The following is a 21,508-nucleotide window of genomic DNA, read 5'->3' on the forward strand; positions in this document are numbered from 1 at the left end:
TCTGATTCTGATGTTCAAAAACTGTCTCATTTTCTGACCACATTGTGGCTATCTCCCAGTCTTGCTGCTTTGCTCCATACCACATTCAAAAGATTCAACTGAACTTTATAGGGCATGTAACGCAGTTCCTGATTCAGGCCCTAGTCACCTCTTGGTTCGACTGTATTGCAAGCTGCCAGCTCGTGCAGTCATGCAGCTCTGAAGTATCCACAATAATTCTGGATGTTCAGCCAGCCAAGATGTGAACACATCTTGCCTCTCTTTGTATCTTTAAAATAGTCCCTTGTTGCTACCTACATGAAGTTCAAAACAATGCTGCTAGTTTTCTAGGCAGTTCAAGGAAATAAACCAATATTACCATGTACATTCATGCTCTCCCTCTCCCTGTTCTGGAAAGCCATTGTCTATGCCCACTTCAAAAGGGCTAAGCTAGGTCCAGACCTTTCTCTCACCTGACCCCAGAATGGTGGAATGAACTCCTGTGCCCCCATCAAGGCTGTAAACTGCTTGACATTTTTCCTTTTTCATACCCCCCCTTGATTCATAGCTGGCCCCAAACATGACTGTGATGGTGATTTGGGGCATTATCCAGCTAATTTGTAATGCTATTACCACGACATGCACTCTTGGCTATGATATGATTACTGTTCAGTGCTCTGAGGTGCCTGTAGGTAGATGTCCAAATATATTTGCTGATTGAAGACTCTCTTGTTTGTCATGTTTGGATAAAAGCATATGCTAAATGAGAAAATGTAAATTGTTAAGTGTTGGTGAAGTTCTGTGTTTCCTCTAGATTCATCCATCAGGGAGAGGAGGCAGAAGGATAAGGAAGAGCGCCTGTCTCTGGTGTTATGGAGGAGGCCCATAACCACATTGCACTATTTCTTTCTAGAGACCCTCATCAAGCTAAAGGAGTGGACCTTAAAGTGAGACACTGACAAGAGTTTTTAAAGGCCTTTCATTGCCTTCTCTTGGTTGGAGCAAATGGTTTTTAATGTAGCATGTGACTTTTGCCCCCTCGGGGGACACCCAGCTTTGCTTCTCAGCCTATTCCACGGTTACTTTTTAAGGCGTTTCACTTCAAGAAATGTTCATATTTTTATACTTTAATTTTCTTTGTTTTTACATTTGTGAATGGGGCCCTTGCAGCTGCAGGAATGTAAAGGAAAGTGCATTGAAAAACTACCATGGGCAAAAAATGAGACAAATAGTCTGTCCTTTTCTCACCATCTAAAATGGAGTACTGCAAATCTATGAAATAAGACACATTTTAGAAAATGATTTTGCTAATTGCAGTAATTTGTGGGGGCCTATTTTTGAACAAAACTCTTATTGATGTGTTTTTCCTGCCATCCTGTCCAGGTTATGGCGACGACGAGGCACGGTGCTCCTGTTTTTGGTTGTGTCCTCAATCTTCTCCATTGCCTATTCTACTGAGGGAACACACCAGAAGGTAAAGGTTCAGGAAGCATTTGATGTCTTGTTTGTAATTGATTTTTATTGATTTTTTTTTTTTGTAGTTTATGTTCAACACCACTTCTCCTTCTTACCTGCAGATGTCTAAAGGTTAACGATAAATCCCTTTTTATTCAGATAATCAACATTCTAATCTCACTGCAGTTGTCTGAAGGTTAAAGTCTCTTTTGTTCAGATAAACGTCACTCCCAGGAGAACAGTCATCAGGAAATTATGGTGGGGTATATTAGAATAGAATGATCTTTATTTTCATTATACTCGGGTACAACGAAATTTCGCAAGCTTCTCCCAATGTAGTTAAAAAAAACAAGTAAATAATAAATAAAAGCAGTACCAAAAAGAGTGACGTTTGTGTAAATACTTTTTTTCAAATAGAATGCACTAGTTAAATTTAGACATTTACGAAGTTACAGAGGTTATAAATTGTGTCTCTAAGGCTAGAGATAGGGTGAGGAGCTCGGACACCCAGAGGAAGCTTGGAGTAGAGTCGCTGCTCCTTCGTATCAAAAGGAGCCAGTTGAGATGGTTCAGGCATCTGATTAAGATGCCTCCTGGGCACCTTCCTTTGGAGGTTTACCGGGCACGGCCAACTGGGAGGAGATCCCGGGGTAGACCTAGAACTCGCTGGAGGGACTACATGTCCAATCTGGCCTGGGAACACCTTGGGATCCCCCAGGAGGAGCTGGAGGGGGTTGCTGGGGAGAGGGACGTCTGGAGTCCCCTACTTAGCTTGCTGCCACCGCGACCCGACCCCAGAAAAGCGGCTGAAGATGAGATGAGATGAGATAAATTGTGTCTGTGGTAATAGTCTCTGGGGCTGGAGGTGGGTGTGTGCATGTGTGTGTGTGTGTGTGTGTGTGTGTGTGTATATCAAAGTCCTTAAATGCATGTCTCTGTGCGCTCACAGTACCTGTATTCAGTTTTGCAGTTGGATAGGGAGAAGTGTGATGGAAGCCATAGCTCTCAGAAAGAAACTGTTCCTCTGTCTGTTGGTGCGGGATCTTATTGTCCTGAACCGTTTGCCAGATGGCAGCGGTTTGAACAAGGGAGTGGCCGGGGTGTGTGGTGTCCCTGATGATGCTGCTTGCTTTCTTCCTCAGTCGAGTGGCACAGATGGTGTCCAGTTTTGGCAGCTCCATCCCGACAATGCACTGGGCCACCTTAACCACACGATGCAGGTCCTTTTGCTTGGCGGCTGTGCAGCTGGAATACCACACAGTGACGCAGTTATTCAGGATACTTTTGATGGTGCTCCTGTAGAAGTTTAGCAGGAGTTTCTGGGGGAGCTGAGCCTGTTTCAGTTTTCTGGGGGAGAAGAGTCTTTGTTGGGCCTTTTTGACCACATGTGAAGTGTTGGAGGTCCATGTCAGCTGTTTTGACACAGTGACTCCAAGGAATTTTCCACTGCTTCTCCATGTATGTGGAGGGGCAGGTGGACTCTCTCCTTTGTTCTCCTGAAGTCAATGACCATCTCCTTTGTCTTCGAGGTGTTAAGGACCAGGTTGTTGTCCTTACACCACTCAGCCAGATGTTACGCCTCAAGCCTGTAGGCCGTCTCATTGTGTGGAATCAGCCCACCTATTGTGGTGTCGTCTGCAGATTTAATTATGGAGTTGGAGGTGTGGATGGCGATGCAGTCATGCGTGAAGAGTGTGAAGAGCATTGGGCTCAGCATACAGCCCTGTGGGGTTAGGATGAGGGTGGAGAAGGTGTGTTTACCAATCCTGACTTGCTGTAGTTGGTCTGTGAGGCATGACCCATGAGCACAGCGAGGAACTAAGGCCCAGGATGTTAAGTGTGCTGAACAGTTTGTGGGGGATGACAGTGTTAAATGCGGAGCTAAAATCCATGAATAGCATCCTCACATACCTGGGCAGTCCGAAATCAACTTTTTGACTCACTGGCCAAGACGGCTAGTAGATGAGAAAATCAATTGGCCAAGCATGTTTTTTTACCAGCCAAAATAATAAATTGCCTTTTTGTGTCTCACACACATATATATGTGTGTGTGTGTGTGTGTGTGTGTGTGTGTGTGTGTGTGTGTGTGTGTGTGTGTGTGTATGTATGTATATACATACATATACAGTGGTGTGGAAAAAGTGTTTGCCCCCTTCCTGATTTCCTATTTTTTTGCATGTTTGTCACACTTAAATGTTTCAGATCATCAAACAAATTTAAATTTAAATATTAGACAAAGATAACACAAGTAAACACAAAATGCAGTTTTTAAATGAAGGTTTTTATTATTCAGGGAGAAAAAAAATCCAAAGCTACATGGCCCTGTGTGAAAAAGTGATTGCCCCCTAAACCTAATAACTGGTTGGGCCACCCTTAGCAGCAACAACTGCAATCAAGCGTTTGCGATAACTGGCAATGAGTCTTTTACAGCGCTGTGGAGGAATTTTGGCCCACTCATCTTTGCAGAATTGTTGTAATTCAGCCATATTGGAGTGTTTTCAAGCATGAACCGCCTTTTTAAGGTCATGCCACAGCATCTCAATTGGATTCAGGTCAGGACTTTGACTAGCCCACTCCAAAGTCTTCATTTTGTTTTTCTTAAGCCATTCAGAGGTGGACTTGCTGGTGTGTTTTGGATCATTTTCCTGCTGCAGAACCCAAGTGCGCTTCAGCTTGAGGTCACGAACAGATGGCTGGACATTCTCCTTCAGGATTTTTTGGTAGACAGCAGAATTCATGGTTCCATTTACCAAAGCTAGTCTTCCAGGTCCAGAAGCAGCAAAACAGCCCCAGACCATCACACTACCACCACCATATTTTACTGTTGGTATGATGTTCCTTTTCTGAAATGTTGTGTTACTTTTACGCCAGATGTAATGGGACACACACCTTCCAAAAAGTTCAACTTTTGTCTTGTCAGTCCACAGAGTATTTTCCCAAAAGTCTTGGGGATCATCAAGATGCTTTCTGGCAAAACTGAGATGAGCCTTTATGTTCTTTTTGCTCAGCAGTGGTTTTCGTCTTGGAACTCTGCCATGCAGGCCATTTTTGCCCAGTCTCTTTCTTATGGTGGAGTCATGAACACTGACCTTAACTAAGACAAGTGAGGCCTGCAGTTCTTTGGATGTTGTTGTGGGGTCTTTTGTGACCTCTTTGGATGAGTCGTCACTGCGCTCTTGGGGTGATTTTGGCCGGCCGGCCACTCCTGGGAAGGTTCACCACTGTTCCATGTTTTCGCCATTTGTGGATAATGGCTCTCACTGTGGTTCGCTGGAGTCCCAAAGCTTTAGAAATGGCTTTATAACCTTTTCCAGACTGATAGATTTCAATTACTTTGTTTCTCATTTGTTCCTGAATTTCTTTGGATCGCAGCATGATATCTAGCTTTTGAGGATCTTTTGGTCTACTTCACTTTGTCAGGCGGGTCCTATTTAAGTGATTTCTTGATTGAGAAGAGGTGTGGCAGTAATCAGGCCTGGGTATGGCTAGAGAAATTGAACTCAGCTTTCCAAAGATGTGATAAACCACACTTAATTTATGTTTTAACAGGGGGGGGGGGGGGCAATCACTTTTTCACACAGGGCCATGTAGGTTTGGATTTTTCTTTTCCCTTAATAATAAAAACCTTCATTAAAAAACTGCATTTTGTGTTTACTTGTGTTATCTTTGTCTAATATTTAAATTTGTTTGATGATCTGAAACATTTAAGTGTGACAAACATGCAAAAAAATAGGAAATCAGGAAGGGGGCAAACACTTTTTCACACCACTGTGTGTGTGTGTGTGTGTGTGTGTGTGTGTGTATATACACAACACACACACACACTGATAAACAAAAACATTAAAACCACCTGCCTAATTTAGTTTAGGTCCCCCTTGTGCTGCCAAAACAGCTCTAACTTTTCGAGGCATGGACTCCACAAGACCTCTGAAGGTGTCCTGTGATATCTGGCACCAAAACAGTAGCGTCCGACCCTTTAAGTCCTGTAACTTGCGAGGTGGGGGCCTCCATGGATCGGACTTGTTTTTCCAGCACATCCAACAGATGCTTGATTGGATTGAGAGCTGGGGAATTTGTAGGCCAAGGCAACATCTTGAACTCTTTGTCATGTTCCTCAAACCATTCCTGAACAGTTTTTGCAGTGTGGCAGGGTGCATTATCCTGCTGAAAGAAGCCACTGCCATCAGGGAATACTGTTGCCATGAAGGGTCGTATACTTGGTCTGCAATGATGTTTAGGTAGGTGGCACATGTCAAAGTAACATCCACATGAATGCCAGGATCCAAGATTTCCCAGCAGAAAATTGCCCAGTGCATCACACTGCCTTCATCTGCTTGCCTTCTTCCCATAGTGCATCCCGGTGCCATCTCTTCCCAAATAAACAGCGCACACGCCACCTGGCCGTCCACATGATGTAAAAGGAAACGTGATTCATCAGACCAGGCCACCTTCTTCCATTGCTCCATGGTCCGGTTCTCATGCTCACGTGCCCATTGTAGGTGCTTTCGATGGTGCACATGGTCATCATGGGCACTCTGAGCAGTCTGCGGCTATGCAGCCCCATACACAATAAGCTGTGCTGCACTGTGTGTTCTGACACCTGTCTATCATAGCCAGCATTCACATATTTAGCAATTTGAGCTACAGTAGCTCTTCTGTGGGATTGGACCAGATGGGCTAGCCTTTGCTCCCTACATGCATCAATGAACCTTGAGCGCCCATGACCCCATCACCAATTCACCGGTTGTTCTTCCTTGGACCACTTTTGGTAGGTACTGACCACTGCATACCAGGAACACCCCACAAGATCTGTCGTTCGGGAGATGCTCTGACCCCGTTGCGTAGCCATCACAATTTGGCCCTTGTCAAAGTCGTTCAGATCCTTACGCTTGCCTATTTTTCCTGCTTCCAACACATCAACTTAAAGAACTGACTGTTCACTTGCTGCCTAATATATCCCACCGCCTTGACAGGTGTCATTGTAATGAGACAGACAATGTTATTCACTTACCTGTCAGTGATTTTTAATGGTTTGTGTGTGTGTGTGTGTGTGTGTGCGTGCGTGCGTGCGTGTATTTGTTTCAGTACATTTCATTGACATAAGATATTATGTTGAATACAAACTTAAAGAGGCTGGATCAAAATTTGAAGCAAAATTATTTTAATATATTGATCAACAGTTAATCAATTGCTACTTAATTAATACTGTGAGCAGCAGTATGGTTTCATGTCAGGAAAGACGACGGATGCGATGTATCTTTGAGAATGTTGATTGAGAAGTATAGAGAAGGCCAGAAGGAGTTTCATTGTGTCTTTGTAGATTTAGAGAAAGCATGTGACAGGGTGCCAAGAGAGGAGGTGTGGTATTGTATGAGGAAGTCGGGAGTTGCAGAGAAGTATGTAGGAGTGGTGCAGGATATGTATGAGGGCAGTGTGACAGTGGTGAGGTGTGCGGTTGGAATGACAGATGGGTTCAAGCTGGAGGTGGGATTACATCAAGGATCGGTTCTGAGCCTTTTCTTGTTTGCAGTGGTGATGGACAGATTGACGGACGAGATCAGGGCAGGAGTCTCCGTTTGCGGATGACATTGTGATCTTTAGCGAGAGTAGGGTTCAGGTTTAGGAGAGCCTGGAGAAGTGGAGGTATGCACTGGAGAGAAGAGGACTGAAAGTCAGTAGGAGCAAGATGGAATACCTATGCGTGAATGAGAGTGAGGACAGTGGGATGGTGAGGATGCAAGGAGTAGAGGTGACGAAGGCATATTAGTTGAAATACTTGGCATCAACTGTTCAAAGTAACAGGGAGTGCGGAAGAGAGGTGAAGAAGAGAGTGCAGGCAGGGTAGAGTGGTGGAGAAGAGTGTCAGAAGTGATTTGAGACAGAAGGGTACCAGCAAGAGTTAAAGGGAAGGTTTACAAGATGGTAGTGAGACCAGCTATGTTATATGGTTTGGAGACAGTGGCACTGACGAAAAGACAGGAGGTGAAGCTGGAGATGACAGAGTTGAAGACAGAGATGCTCACAAGTCATTTTTTGCAAGTCCAAGTCAGCTGCCAAGTCTTTGAGCTAGAGTCCAAGTCAAGTCTCAAGTCTTTGAGGGGCAAGTCCAAGTCAAGTTTGAGTCTTTGGTCTCTTATGGTTGTATTGACCGTTCTATCAACTGCTGCATGCCATCCAGTCTGCTTAGAACACTGTATTGCTATATCTAAGGAATTCAAAGCATGTACTGTATTATCATCACTCTATTAGCATACAGTATCAGCATGGATTAGTTGTTTGGTATATAATCACTTTAAACAGGCTATTACAATGCAATTTGAAAAAAGAAAAAACACAATGAAAGCTTTTCTTTTATGTTAATAACTGTATTTTGCAACAATTTGTTATTTTTTGTTCTGCACACACAGGATACATGGTGTTTTTCGTCTGTGTTGAGCATCAATTATCAAAGAGCATCGATTATCAGTGATTTACTTATTGGCTGGATGGCACAACCTTCTCATGCTTAACATTTTTCAGGGCATCCGGGTAGCATAGTGGTCTATTCCGTTGCCTACCAACATGGGGATCGTCGGTTCGAATCCCCGTGTTACCTCCGGCTTGGTCGGGCGTCCCTACAGACACAATTGGCCATGTCTGTGGGTGGGAAGCCAGATGTGGGTATGTGTCCTGGTCACTGCACTAGTGCCTCCTCTGGTCGGTCGGGGTGCCTGTTCTGGTGGGGAGGGGAAACTGGGGGGAATAGTGTGATCCTCCCACGCACTATGCATCCCCCTGGTAAAACTCCTCACTGTCAGGTGAAAAGAAGCAGCTGGCAACTCCACATGTATCAGAGGAGGCATGTGGTAGTCTGCAGTCCTCCCTGGCTCAACAGAGGGGGTGGAGCAGTGACCGGGACAACTCAGAAGAGTGGGGCAATTTCCCAGATACAATTCGGAAGAAAAGGGGAAAATGTTAAAAATAAATAAATTCAGCTTTTAAATTTTGAAGAAAAATTCTGAATTGAAAGTGAACTGATCCCAACCATGGTGCAACAAAAACTGATGACAGTTTGCCAAGAACAAAATATTTAACAATAATCAAATAAAATACAACTATTGCAACGATAAAGCCTGCAATAAGTTCAGACTGGTTGACCTTCTTCTTCACTTAATACACTGGGTATGGGCCACAAAACATAGTTACATTTCAAATGGTTATATTTCAAAAAGTTCAAGCTTGACGGTGTCGTTGCACTAAGCCTTGCTCGGTGAGGGCGTATTATTAGGCCTCCGTGACTAAATACCCTCTCCGCTGGTGCATTGGTGGCAGGAACAGCGAGCACTGTCACAGCCACAAGAAAGAGCCTTCGGAAGACCTTTGCATGCCTTTTCCAGAAATCCAGGCAGTCCATTTCTTCATCAGAGGCCACTTGGATGTAGCAAATGAGCTCAGCCTTGACAGAGCTTGAGATCTTGACAGATCATGGTCTACATTCTTCTTGTTGCTTTCTTTCTGCGATTGCAATTTAATAAACAAATAATAATACAAATAATACAAATGTGTTATGTTGCCATGACAAGTAGCGACTTTGATTTGACATGTTTTACACAAAACCTCTTTCTGCTCAATGTCACTAAGCTTGAATCCAAAATATTGCCATACAACAGAGGTCATGTTTTGTTTTTTTGTTTTTTGGCCACCGGTTCATCGGTATCCATTTTTTCCTTCTTTCTGGTCTGCACACAGCACACTGGATATTCATGTGACTGTAGACTGCACACGCTTCACTGCCTAAACAGAGACTGATTGGTCATCTCTTAATTATGGGCGTAGATATGCAGACTGCACACAGACGTTCACGCACACACATTTTATTATTTAATTAAATCACAGCCTTTTGCGGTTGTATAATTGCACAGGCTGACATTGCGATTGCAGTTGTGATTAGATTAGATTAATCGTGTGGCACTAAGCTGCAGGTGTGCTTGCCATGATCACAGTGTTGTTGCTGCAACTTACAGTCATCTGTGGCCACGCGCATGCATAAAATTATGCATAATAATAAGGGAGGGAATGACATTCAGCTCGTTAGAAATTTCCTTAATACACCAAAAAATCCATCCGTTATCCAAACCGCTTATCCTGCTCTCAGGGTCACGGAACACTGGAGCCTATCCCAGCAGTCATTGGGCGGCAGGCGGGGAGACACCCTGGACAGGCCGCCAGGCCATCATAGGGGGCCAAAAATACAAAATAAAATATTGTTCTCGGGTCCAAGTCGAGTCTCAACTCTTCTGAGAACAAGTCTCAAGTCAAGTCTCGAGTCACTGTGTGTGTGACTTAAGTGCCACACAAGTCCCCATCTCTGGTTGAAGTTGCTAAGATTTTCATTGGGAGTGACGAAGAAGGACAGGATTAGGAATGAGTGTATTAGAGGGACAGTTCAGGCTGGATGGTTTAGAGACGAAGTAAGAGAGGCAAGATTGAGTTGGCTTGGACGTGTGGAGGAGAGATGCTGGGTATATTGGGAGATGGATGCTGAATATGGAGCTGCAAGGGAAGAGGAAAAGAGGAAGGCCAAACAGGAGGTTCATGGATGTGGTGAGGGAGGACATGCAGGTGGCTGGCGTGACAGAGGAAGATGCAGAGGACTGGAAGAGATGGAAATGGATGATCCACTGCGGCAACTCTTAACGGGAACCACTGAAAGTAGTAGTAGTAGTAGTTGTAGATCAAGTGATGACATTAGATCTTTTGTTTATAAAGTGGGTAAAACAAAAACTCATCTTAAATCAACATCTCTAAAAATGTTATTCTTAAAAGGATAGAAAATGTAACTGCAAGCATGGCAGTATGGTTTGGTAGCTTTTATTATTGACAGCCCCTTAGTAAAGTTTCAGGCATATTTGACCATTAAGAAAGTTGTGAGCATTCTATTCTAATGCCACTAGGAGACGCCATGTCTGCTGGAGGAGCAATGCATATCATTACATAGTCTCGATGCTGAGAACCCCCACCAATGTAACTCTTTGATGCAGAAGATACAAAGCACATAAGCTTAAATCAACATCTACAGACAAGCGGGTGGAGTGCAGTGAGTACAAATGAGACAAACGGTACTCAGTAGTGCAGCAAAATTGTGTAAAATAAATACTTGATGTAATGGCCTGTGAACCCAATGCTTCATGTTTGTCATGTGTGTAACGTTCATGTGATGAGCCCATGCAATATCATAGCATTTATGCAAGATATCTGGGGGAATTTAGTTGAAATAGTTTCAGTGGATTAGAATGTATTAATGAAATTGTTGAAGGAATTCTGCATAAAACCAACTTTCAGGGAGGGATATAGATGCATGGTTTCTTTGTTTTGAGTTATTCCTATAAATTGTTAGTTCATATCATAATCTGTCTTCGTAACTTTTTTTTTACCATGTTTCCTTTTTAAGTAATCTATCACAATGCAAGGGACTGCAAACTTGGTTATACTCAAGAATACATTTTTTAAGGTCTTAAAATGTCTAAAAAATGCTTTTAGGATTTTGCTATGGCATTTGTAGGCATAGAATTAATATTTAAAAAAGATACAGTACTCCCACTACATGTCTGTTGTTGAAGTGCTCATGGTTAACTAAATCAGGAAAACAAGTATGAAAAATGTTCTAATTGATTGAAATAAAGAAAAATAAAAGAAAAAAACACTAATTTGATACAAATACCTTAAAAAAATAAATGAAACAAAACGATTGATTTTTGTTTAATTGTTGCCATAGGATGTTTGCAATTAAGTCACCCAGTTATGTTTGGATCCATATCAAAGTAAGTGAAACTATGTTAAACTAAAGTTGAAAATACAGTTTAAACTGTAAGATAGAAAATCGAATAATTTGCAAACTTTTCATTTGTTCTACATTTGTTCTTTCCTTTCTCCCATGCAGTATGTCCAGTACCTGGAGAAGAAGTTTCTATGGTGCGCCTATTGGGTAGGGCTTGGAATCCTGTCTTCTGTAGGCCTGGGGACTGGCCTTCACACCTTCCTACTCTATTTGGTGAGGAAACACCATATTTAAAGGCAGAAATTGGAGCCAGATCAATTTTAAATATGATGGGGTAATAAATCATCATGAGCAACACTAGTGACAATTGAAGCAAATAAGAATTGGCAACATTGCTAGCTCCTTGGTGGCTATCCAAACCAAAAAGTTTTAGATATTTGTATAGTCTTTGTTAACTTACCATGATGTTTGACATGTCATGTTAACATTTACACATTTGACAAAAGACTGAAATGGTAATGGGCCAAAAAAAAGGAAAAAAGGAAGCGGCTGGTAGCATTGCTAGCTGGTTTGATGTACCCAGCAAGCATAAGAGTGGCATTTAAGCAATACAACATGAGAGGGAGTGTGTTGTGGTGAATGACATCACCAATGTGATTTGGCTGCAGCGGTCCCATATATATTTTTTATACATTTTCACAGGCTGTGATGTTATCTGCTATTACACACTCCCTATCGTGTTCCTTTGCTTTTATACAACAGTTTTACAAAGTGAAAACCAGAAACATTTTAAAATGTTACTAATATTTGCAAATTTTCCACCAAATAGTGTGGTTAAAGTGACATATTGCTGTGCAACCAAGTCAAAGTCAAAGTATCTTTATTGTCCCTTGCAGGGAAATTAGTTTGCAGCCAGTATAAAAACTCGCACACAAAGACAAAACATACAAACACCAAGGTGGAATTGACAACAGGACATAGTGGGCAAGTAACAATGGTACAACCAAGTAACAATGTTAGATTTTCAACAATGAAGTGGAAACAAATGTCACCAGCATATAGGCTAGCTTAACTAGTAACACTTGTAAATTATCACTACAAAGAACAACATTAAAAAAATGAATGAAAATTATAATAAATAAACAGAATGACATTAGTAAGCACTGCTAGCTAGATTGCTGCTTTTTAGGTATAGGATTATTTTTGCTGGTACATGGTAATGTGTACACTCATTTATAGGTGCAGGTTGAACTTTAAGGGTGGGAGTTCACAAAACAACACTAGAGAAATACAAACCCCAATTCCAATGAAGTTGGAATATTGTGTAAAACGTAAATAAAAACAATACAATGATTTGCAAATCCTTTTCAACCTATATTCAATTGAATACACTACAAAGACAAGATATTTAATGTTCTGTTTTTTTGCAAATATTCACTCATTTTGAATTTGATGCCTGCAACACGTTCCAAAAAAGCTGGGACAGGGGCATGTTCACCACTGTGTTACATCACCTTTCCTTTTAACAACACTCAATAAGCATTTGGGAACTGAGGACACTAATTGTTGAAGCTTTGTAGGTGGAATTCTTTCCCATTCTTGCTTGATGTACGACTTCAGTTGCTCAACAGTCCGGGGTCTCCGTTGTTGTATTTTGCGCTTCATAATGCGCCACACATTTTCAATGTGAGACAGGTCTGAACTGCAGGCAGGCCAGTCTAGTACCCGCACTCTTTTACTACGAAGCCACGCTGTTGTAACACGTGCAGAATGTGGCTTGGCATTGTCTTGCTGAAATAAGCAGGGATGTCCCTGAAAAAGACGTCGCTTGGATGGCAGCATATGTTGCTCCAAAACCTGTATGTACCTTTCAGCATTAATGGTGCCTTCACAGATGTGCAAGGTACCCATGCCATGGGCACTAACACACTCCCATACCATCACAGATGCTGGCTTTTGAACTTGGCGCTGATAACAATCTGGATGGTCCTTTTCCTCTTTAGCCCGGAGGACACGACGTCCATGATTTCTAAAAACAATTTGAAATGTGGACTCGTCAGACCACAGCACACTTTTCCACTTTGCGTCAGTCCATCTCAGATGAGCTCAGGCCCAGAGAAGCTGGCGGTGTTTCTGGGTGTTGTTGATATGTGGCTTTCACTTTACATGATAGAGTTTTAACTTCCACTTGTAGATGTAGCGACGAACAGTCTTAACTGACAATGGTTTTCCGAAGTGTTCTTGAGCCCACGTGGTAATATCCTTTACAGAATGATGTCGGTTTTTAATGCAATGCCACCTGAGGGATTTGAAGGTCACGGGCATTCAATGTTGGTTTTTGGCCTTGCCGCTTATGTGCAGAGATTTCTCCGGATTCTCTGAATCTTTTGATGATATTATGGACTGTAGATGATGAAATCCCTAAATTCCTTGCAATTGTACATTGAGAAACATTGTTCTTAAACTGTTGGACTATTTGTTCACAAAGTGGTGAACCTCGCCCCATCCTTGCTTATGAACAACTGAGCCTTTCGGGGATGCTCCTTTTATACCCAATCATGACACTCACCTGTTTCCAATTAACCTGTTCACCTGTGGAATGTTCCAAACAGGTGTTTTTTGAACATTCCTCAACTTTCCCAGTCTTTTGTTGCCCCTGTCCCAGCTTTTTTGGAACATGTTGCAGGCATCAAATTCAAAGTGAGTGAATATTTGCAAAAAAACAATAAAGTTTATCAGTTTGAACGTTAAATATCTTGTCTTTGTAGTGTATTCAATTGAATATAGGTCGAAAAGTATTTGCAAATCATTGTATTCTGTTTTTATTCATGTTTTACACAAGATCCCAACTTCATTGGAATTGGGGTTTGTATAATGGAGACAATATACTTGCGTAATTTTTCTACAGGGATCAGTAAAGTATATTAAAAAAAAATACAGGCTTCGTTTACACAAAAATTAATCAGGATACCAGCAGGTGCATTTTCATATCCCTATCATGCTCCTTTGCTTGTATACAACAGTTACAAAGTGAAAACCAGAAACGTTGTTTTAAAATTTTTACAAATATTTGCAATTTTTCCACCAAATAGTGTAGTTAAAGTGACTTATTGCTATGCTAGTAACAATGTTCGCTTTTCAACAATGAAGTGGAAACAAATGTCACCACCATGCATTCTACTGTTAACTTATATAAAAATATAGGTTAACAGTAGAATGCATCACAAGAGACTTATCAATCAATCAATCAAGTTAAATTTTTTATAGCGCTTTTCTAGCTGCAACAGCCACTCAAAGCGCTTTACAATTAATTAATTCACACTGAAAACACCAGTCTCAGTCACGGTCCCACAGTCAGTCAGTAAAATAGTCGTCTACCCAGTCCGATTCAATCCCCAAACAAACAACACAATAATAAGAACATAAACACATTATTTAAACACACAAATCAACAATTTGAACACAAACGTTTAACAGTCCCACAATCGCTTGCGCTTCCCCAGTGCACAGTCACGGACAGTCGGAGCGACCGCCTCCCCGGTCGCTACAATATAAAACTTGCCTAACTACATGTCACAATAATTTCCATATCAACAACATTCATAGTATGTAGAGGATTAAAAAATCGACCTGCTATAAACCAAACAAACAGAAGTTAACTTTTGGAAGAGGAAAAGCAACACTTAAAGGAATAGTTCCGATTTTTTGAAGTCTATCCCTATTTTATAAGATATTCCATCACTCACATGCTCAATGAGTGATGAAATATTGCGAGAATTACCATAGAAACCGAACTCACACAAACCGCAAACCCTGACAGTAAACCAGATACAGATCCCAGCTGTTAGTGTTTCTCCAGAGATAAGCCTTGCAGACTCATTAATAGACCTACCCCGTGGCGTCTAATATGAATCTTAGCATACATATAGAGGAATGCGGCGACAGATTTGTGTTCCGCCATCTTGCGCCACCGCCATTACTGCGGTGACAAGTTGTAGTGATTCAGTGTCTGCTGTTGCCTGCTGACAGTGACAGCACCATGGGTAGTTGGATTTATGACGTTAGGCAGTGGCCCCCAGTTGCTGATGAAGGTACCTTATATGGGTGGCAATGTTAACATAATTCACATTTTACATATTAGACTTTGGTTACAACAGTGACCAGAAATAGAAAGTGGATTTAGAGCAAAAATTGACCACTCGACCATCCGCCACATTTCAAGTGATGAAGTGCCGTGTAATATACTACTGTACTAGCTAGCTGGCATAATCAAGAGTTGCATTTAATCATTATATTAGTAAACATTTAAAAAAATCGAATTCATGTTGTTTTATAGGTATTCATTTCATTAATAGCCTGGCATGTGATGAACAAAACAAAACAAACAAAAAAAACTTTGGAAATTAGACCACAACCACTATTTTATGAAAATAGTCAGTCACACAATTAGTTTACCCTTTGTATTTATTATTATAGAGCAAGGCATTACAACAAAATTAGTTCTGTGTCAATATAAAAAATATAGATAATATTTAAATCCCTATATGTATTTTTTGCTATGGCCACTACGGGGTTCAGTGAGCCCATCGAACCAATGCAAATTGTGCCTGAGCTGTCATTTATTGTGCAGTTAGAGAAGGTGTGTGCTGTAGAACGTGTGTTAGCACTAGATTTAGCTTGCTCGCTTCACCGATGGTGTCTCCCTGTGGGCGTTTTCCAATTCAGACTGTCTGAATAATGGATGTTTTGAAACATAATCATTATTGACACAAACACTTGATGAGAGCCATTGAATTGATCTGTTGATGCTGTTAGATGAGAAGTAATACAGCTGAAGTGACACAACTCCGCTGATGTTATCATAAATAACAAAAAGCTCTCAGCCAATCAGATCACTTGATCACAAACAACTGTGTTATAAATATGGATTGGGAATTGTTTGCCTACTTTCTATTCCTGTTTGTACAGCTTTGGAAGAACTTTGACCTTCTAAAAATGAATAGCCTTTTTTTTTTTTTTTTTTTTACTCATCAAACTTAATCAAACTTAAAAAAAATTTACTCATCATTAATGATTGTGTTTAGAGATGGTCCTCAAACACAACCTCAGCAGTGTTAACCAGTAGATGTGGATTAAGCCAAGGCTATCACATCAAACGATTTCTTTCTAGAGAAATATCAAAAAGTACATTTCCAGGAGAAAATGAGTGCACTTGCTGAAAGTGTTGGCAAGGCGATCTCATCGGTTACTAGAAACCTATGAATAGACAGTCATATGCAACCTATGATGCAACAATCTGATTGCAAGACATAACATACCACCATTTATTTCTGTAGCAGTAACGTGAAAAATAAGTTGTTTCCTAAACAAATCAACACCCCAGGAAACCATCATGCATCAGTTCCAACAATTACCAGTGGATGGCACCGTGCTTCTTGATCGTTGTCTTGTGTCACATCTTGTACAGTGATTATATTTTTCACCCACATGTCCATGGTGCTAGCCTGGGTTAATACGGTTCAGTGACATTTGTCCCAGACAGATGATCAGAGAATGACTCTATTGGTTAATCATGGATATTGCTTTGTGACATTTTTATTGGTTCTGTAGAAATTAGGCATTTATTTAAGGGAAGTGATTCTGCACCAGTGCTGGTACCAACTTGGGGGGGGGGGGGGTGATGTGGCCTCTGTTTGCAGGAACATGCAGATGTGGGCCATCTGTGTCAGCCATTTCAATTTTTATCAAATGGGGGGGGGGGGAACTGTACTGAGACTGTCTGTGATGTTTTCTGATAAATGGTTATGTACTCCCTCTGTTGATGCTCCCTGTCTAGCAGTAGTAGCCTCTCGTTTATTTCCATTCTATTTCCAACCCCACCGGTGGAGCCAGATCATAGTTCCATTTTGTCTGAGTGTGCACGCCTTACGGCATGTCATCTTACCCATTGAGTTGGTGTGACCTCATTCCTTTTCCCCCCCCCATCTACCAACTGTGTGAAATACGTTTCTTTCCACCAACATGTTGTCATCATCTGCATCATCTGCTCCATGTGGAACAATGTAACCCCCCCCCCCAAAAAAAAGAAGTCATGCCTCTTAAGTGATGACTGACAGAAGATTTTATGTGCCTTCTCTCGGGATCAACATTTTGAAAATAGTTTTTCATGTTACCCAAAATGCTCTTAGTGGTGTGTTTTGAGGGTGTTATACTTTGTCAACAAGATGCCCTCCTTTCTCCCTCTTTTTGGACTATTTACCTGTATTATTTTGGTCAGTCCAGCTCACATTGCAGAGACTTGGAAATGCTATGGGAGCTCAACATAGATATTTGTAGATACTAAATTTCTTGTGAAAAATCGGTCTATTTCCAGAGACTTGGAGTCCATCTTAACCCAGCTGTGACTCCTGACCTCCAATGTATTATATGCGGGGCCTTTTTTTTTTATTTATTTTTTATTTTTTATAATTGTTCTGTAGAATTAGTATTAAGTATTTGGTTACAGGTAAAAAAAAAAACTGAAACAAAACCTAATCTGAAAATTACCCTCCTTGGATCCTATAATGAATTTGCTATTTCTTGGCACTTGGCAATTTGAGGGAACTGAGAAATAATAGTGTTTTATTAGATTCACTATATTTCTAGAACTACTGGGAGCTCACCGCCACAGCATAAGGAAAAACCTTTTTGAAAAATCCAGACATAACTCTGTTACCAAAAAGACTAATGAAGTAATCAGCTTGATCAGCCTCAGTTGTTGTCTCACATATAAATTGATTTATTTGATGTGTTTAAAAAGCACTTTATTCAGAAATTAAATCATCCAAGATTTTCACAGTAAAGTGAGGCTTATTTGCATTGCAGCCCCTATGACTCAACTGACAAAGAGATTATTTTCTGATTTACATCATTTCAGCGTAATTAGACTGATAGGGATGTAAAGATCACTTCAGGGTTTAGGACCCCCCCCCCCCCCCGCCAAAAAAAAGAGCCGTGCAATGGATTTACATCAGTCCTCAAGCATTAGTAGATGGCCTCATATAGAGAGGATGAGATCATCCTGCTTTGAGATCAAGTTTTATTCACATGCGTGATGTTAATATTAATCATGGTGCTGTGGTGGCCTTTTTTTTTCCCCCTGTGTCAAACTGTTAAGTTGCATTGTAGGCAATGTGGGGGAGTAAAACTACCAGCCATATTGGTTATTGCTTTAGCTGTTACGTTCATCCACTGCACCAGTCATATGGGCCACCAACCACTGTCATAAAGTTGTTTTTTTATTATTATTGAAGAAAGTCATAATATTGGATAAAATCGGAAATGTACAAACATCGGAATACACATCTGAAACATCTTCTTTGACCTTTGTGTATAACCATACCATAATTGTCTGGCCCTAATGGATATTTAGAGATTATTCAGTTTTGACTCTAATGAAGAAGGTCACTGAACGGCAACTGTTAAGAATTCAGTTTCAAAATCTTGAACCACAGTTTATTCTCGTTAACGCTGACTCATCACTTCCATGTGTTATGCAAGGCCCATCAGGCACAAAAGAACCCTATATTGAGTAAACTAAAGAACTCCAAACATGTACACATACTCTTTTTATTTTTTCCTGCTCAGCATAGGGTGGAATGTGACTGTCAGAGCAGTGGCAATCAGCGCAGACTAATTGCATGCTTACTGTCAGCCAGCTGTATCTTTTTAAAAAACACATAATGGAGCTGCTGTGCTGTAGGTTCAGGTGGCCCTGCTGTTATTAAGGCCAGGTGGCTGAGCCTAATCACTCTTCTGTACTCTGATGGATGATATGACATACCAACCTGTCCGGGTCACTGGGTGATTCAACTAGGTTGGGTGTGTGTTCGTACATGTTTACACATGTACGTATCTCTGTGTATACTAGGGATGGGGGTTTTGGTTTTTTTTTTTTTTTTTGGTACACGTTTACACTTAGAATGTTGGTGGGTATCCGCGGTTACCGTGACATGATGTCATAGCTTAGGCGATGGCGTCATAGCCATAGAGGCCAACAATACTGGTCGGAAATTCTGTGGTAGCCTGTTGTAAGTAAGAAATCAATGATGAAGGATTAACGTTAGGAGGTAAATATAGGTTAGAATATGCTTTACTGTTTCAAAATGTTTTCATAAAATAAACTAGTGTCATGAAATTAAAATAAAACAGCCTTGCTATCAATATACAATTCAATCACGTTGTATTTTTGTTATTGTGACAGACTTTTTACTGCGTTCAGATTATATCATGTGACATGCCTCACGTGAATATAATTACAGATCAGGGTAGGCTACTATTATTATAATACAACGTCTATTATATTGCTACTAATAATAATGATAATGATAATAATAAATGAATAAAGAAAAGCTCAACGTTTTTTTATTTGTAATAAACAAAACATTGATTGACATCAGCATCTATCGATCTCGACAAATAAAGTCAATTCTTGAACAATTTCAATTTTGTGCTTGACAGTAGCCTAACGTGAGGATTTGCAGCGCTTCAAAAACTTACAGAAGAATCTGATCTACAATAAATCGTAATTCTTGACTGTCTGATTGGTTACTATGTTAATTTTACTCTGTAGGCTATTTAAACTAGAAAACTAGACTTTAAATTTGGCCAGACTAGGCTATAGCTTATTTCAACTCACAACTCGGTGTACTTGAGATTGCTTTTTAAAAACAGTAGCATGTCAACATTTTCTGCCATCAAGTGGTTTCTGAGCTTGTTGACCAGAACACTGGCACCGGAGAAAACTCGCTCAGACGGAAAGGAGGTTGCTGGGATGCAAAGATGCTTCTTTGCCAGCTTTGCCAGAAGAGGGAACCTGGCCTCGTTTTTCCTCCAGTATTCACAGGGATCCGAACTGAGCTCTTCAACAGGCTCCTCTGTGTATCTGGTCAGCTCGTCTTTTTCAACGGCCTCCATTCCGTACTGTCCACCAAGGAGGAAGGACAGCGCTGACTCCGTGGAGTGACTCTGTGAACCCGTGGGCTCACCCAACCACTGCCGCTTTTCAGTTGACTCGTCACTCTCGTCAGGAGGGGGCGCAGTTGACACGGCAATCTTCAACTGCTTCACTTTGTTGTACACTTCGGAGCGAACATCAGGAGGAAGGAATGAGAGGTGCTTGTGGTGTGGGTCAAGTGCAGTTGCGATCACCATCGCATTCTTGGTGCTGTTCGGGAATCTTTGTGTGAGCTCCTCAAGAACGGTTGCTCTGAACTTTTACACGGGGGCTGCCGCATTTTCTCTGACTTGCAAGTGATTTGCAACCAGGCCATGGATGATGGGATAGACAGAGGAGATTGAAACATTTTGTTCCAGCGAGATGGCCTGAGTTGAAATTTATGAAAGGTTTGAGAATTGGTATCATGTCAGATACATTCTGCCAATCCTTGTCTTTCAGTTCCAGCAGTTTTGTGGTTGCCTTCACAACCACTTGATCTGCGAGCACCGCAGAGATAGGCCACCTATGATTTAAAAAAAGAAGAATGAATTTTTTTTAATTCATAGGCTAAGCCACAACACGCTGACTGACAGACGGCATGTAGTCAAGGCTTATCGGCTATCTTAATTAAAAAAGTCATAGCCTCATTCTTGAATGAACGATTGCCATTTCAATGTTTAAAATGGCCTTGAATAATCTGTCACATTTTGAATGAAAGACTAGGCTACACGTAACTGCTTAATAACTATAACGTAGGCTATAACAACAACAACAAAAAAACACTGGTTTTAATTAAAACGGAAATCGCACGATGTTCACCTCTGTTCAGCCAGACGCTCGAACATGTAATAAATACTGTTTCAGTGGGAGGGGCAGGACTGGACCAGGGCATGCTTCGGAACATCAGGCTACGTCTGCTTCGCCTTTCAAGCAGTCGAAGCCACTGTGCTGTGGCGGAAAAACCAGACCAGGTTGCTGGCTGCTGCGACGGTGGTCTTCAGTCCAGACTTTTCAAATCCAGCATTCACACACAACTGTAAAGTGTGTGTGAAACAGGACACGTCTTTCCACTCGCACAGTCTCCCTGCAGCCATCATATTGGATGTGTTGTCGCGCACGCAAGCCACAACCTTACTCTTTTTGTTGAATTTCTTCTGTAATGTCATGTAAGCAGGCTGTGATGTTTTCAGCCGTGTGTCTTTCTGGCATTGCAGCAGTTTTGATCACTCAACCTTGCATCTTCCACTCACTGTCGATGTAGTGGACAGTAACTGCGGTGTATGATTCCACAGCTAGGCTTGTCCAGGAATCAGTTGTGATCGCTATGTATTTTTGTTTCT

The 21,508-nt window shown here is 41.3% G+C and overlaps 1 protein-coding gene across 1 annotated transcript in view; it reads left to right on the forward strand.

Annotated features, from left to right (window-relative positions):
* The window catches only part of vmp1 (vacuole membrane protein 1), a 35,033-nt gene that overhangs the window by 3,627 nt on the left and 9,898 nt on the right, over positions 1-21,508 (forward strand). Inside the window, exons 3-5 of the mRNA XM_056283079.1 lie at positions 794-926; positions 1,363-1,453; positions 11,354-11,464. Of these exons, the coding sequence (XP_056139054.1) occupies positions 794-926; positions 1,363-1,453; positions 11,354-11,464 (335 nt within the window). The remainder of the gene's footprint in view (positions 1-793; positions 927-1,362; positions 1,454-11,353; positions 11,465-21,508) is intronic.

This window comes from Lampris incognitus, chromosome 7 (assembly GCF_029633865.1).
Source record: "Lampris incognitus isolate fLamInc1 chromosome 7, fLamInc1.hap2, whole genome shotgun sequence".
Classification (NCBI taxonomy): domain Eukaryota; kingdom Metazoa; phylum Chordata; class Actinopteri; order Lampriformes; family Lampridae; genus Lampris; species Lampris incognitus.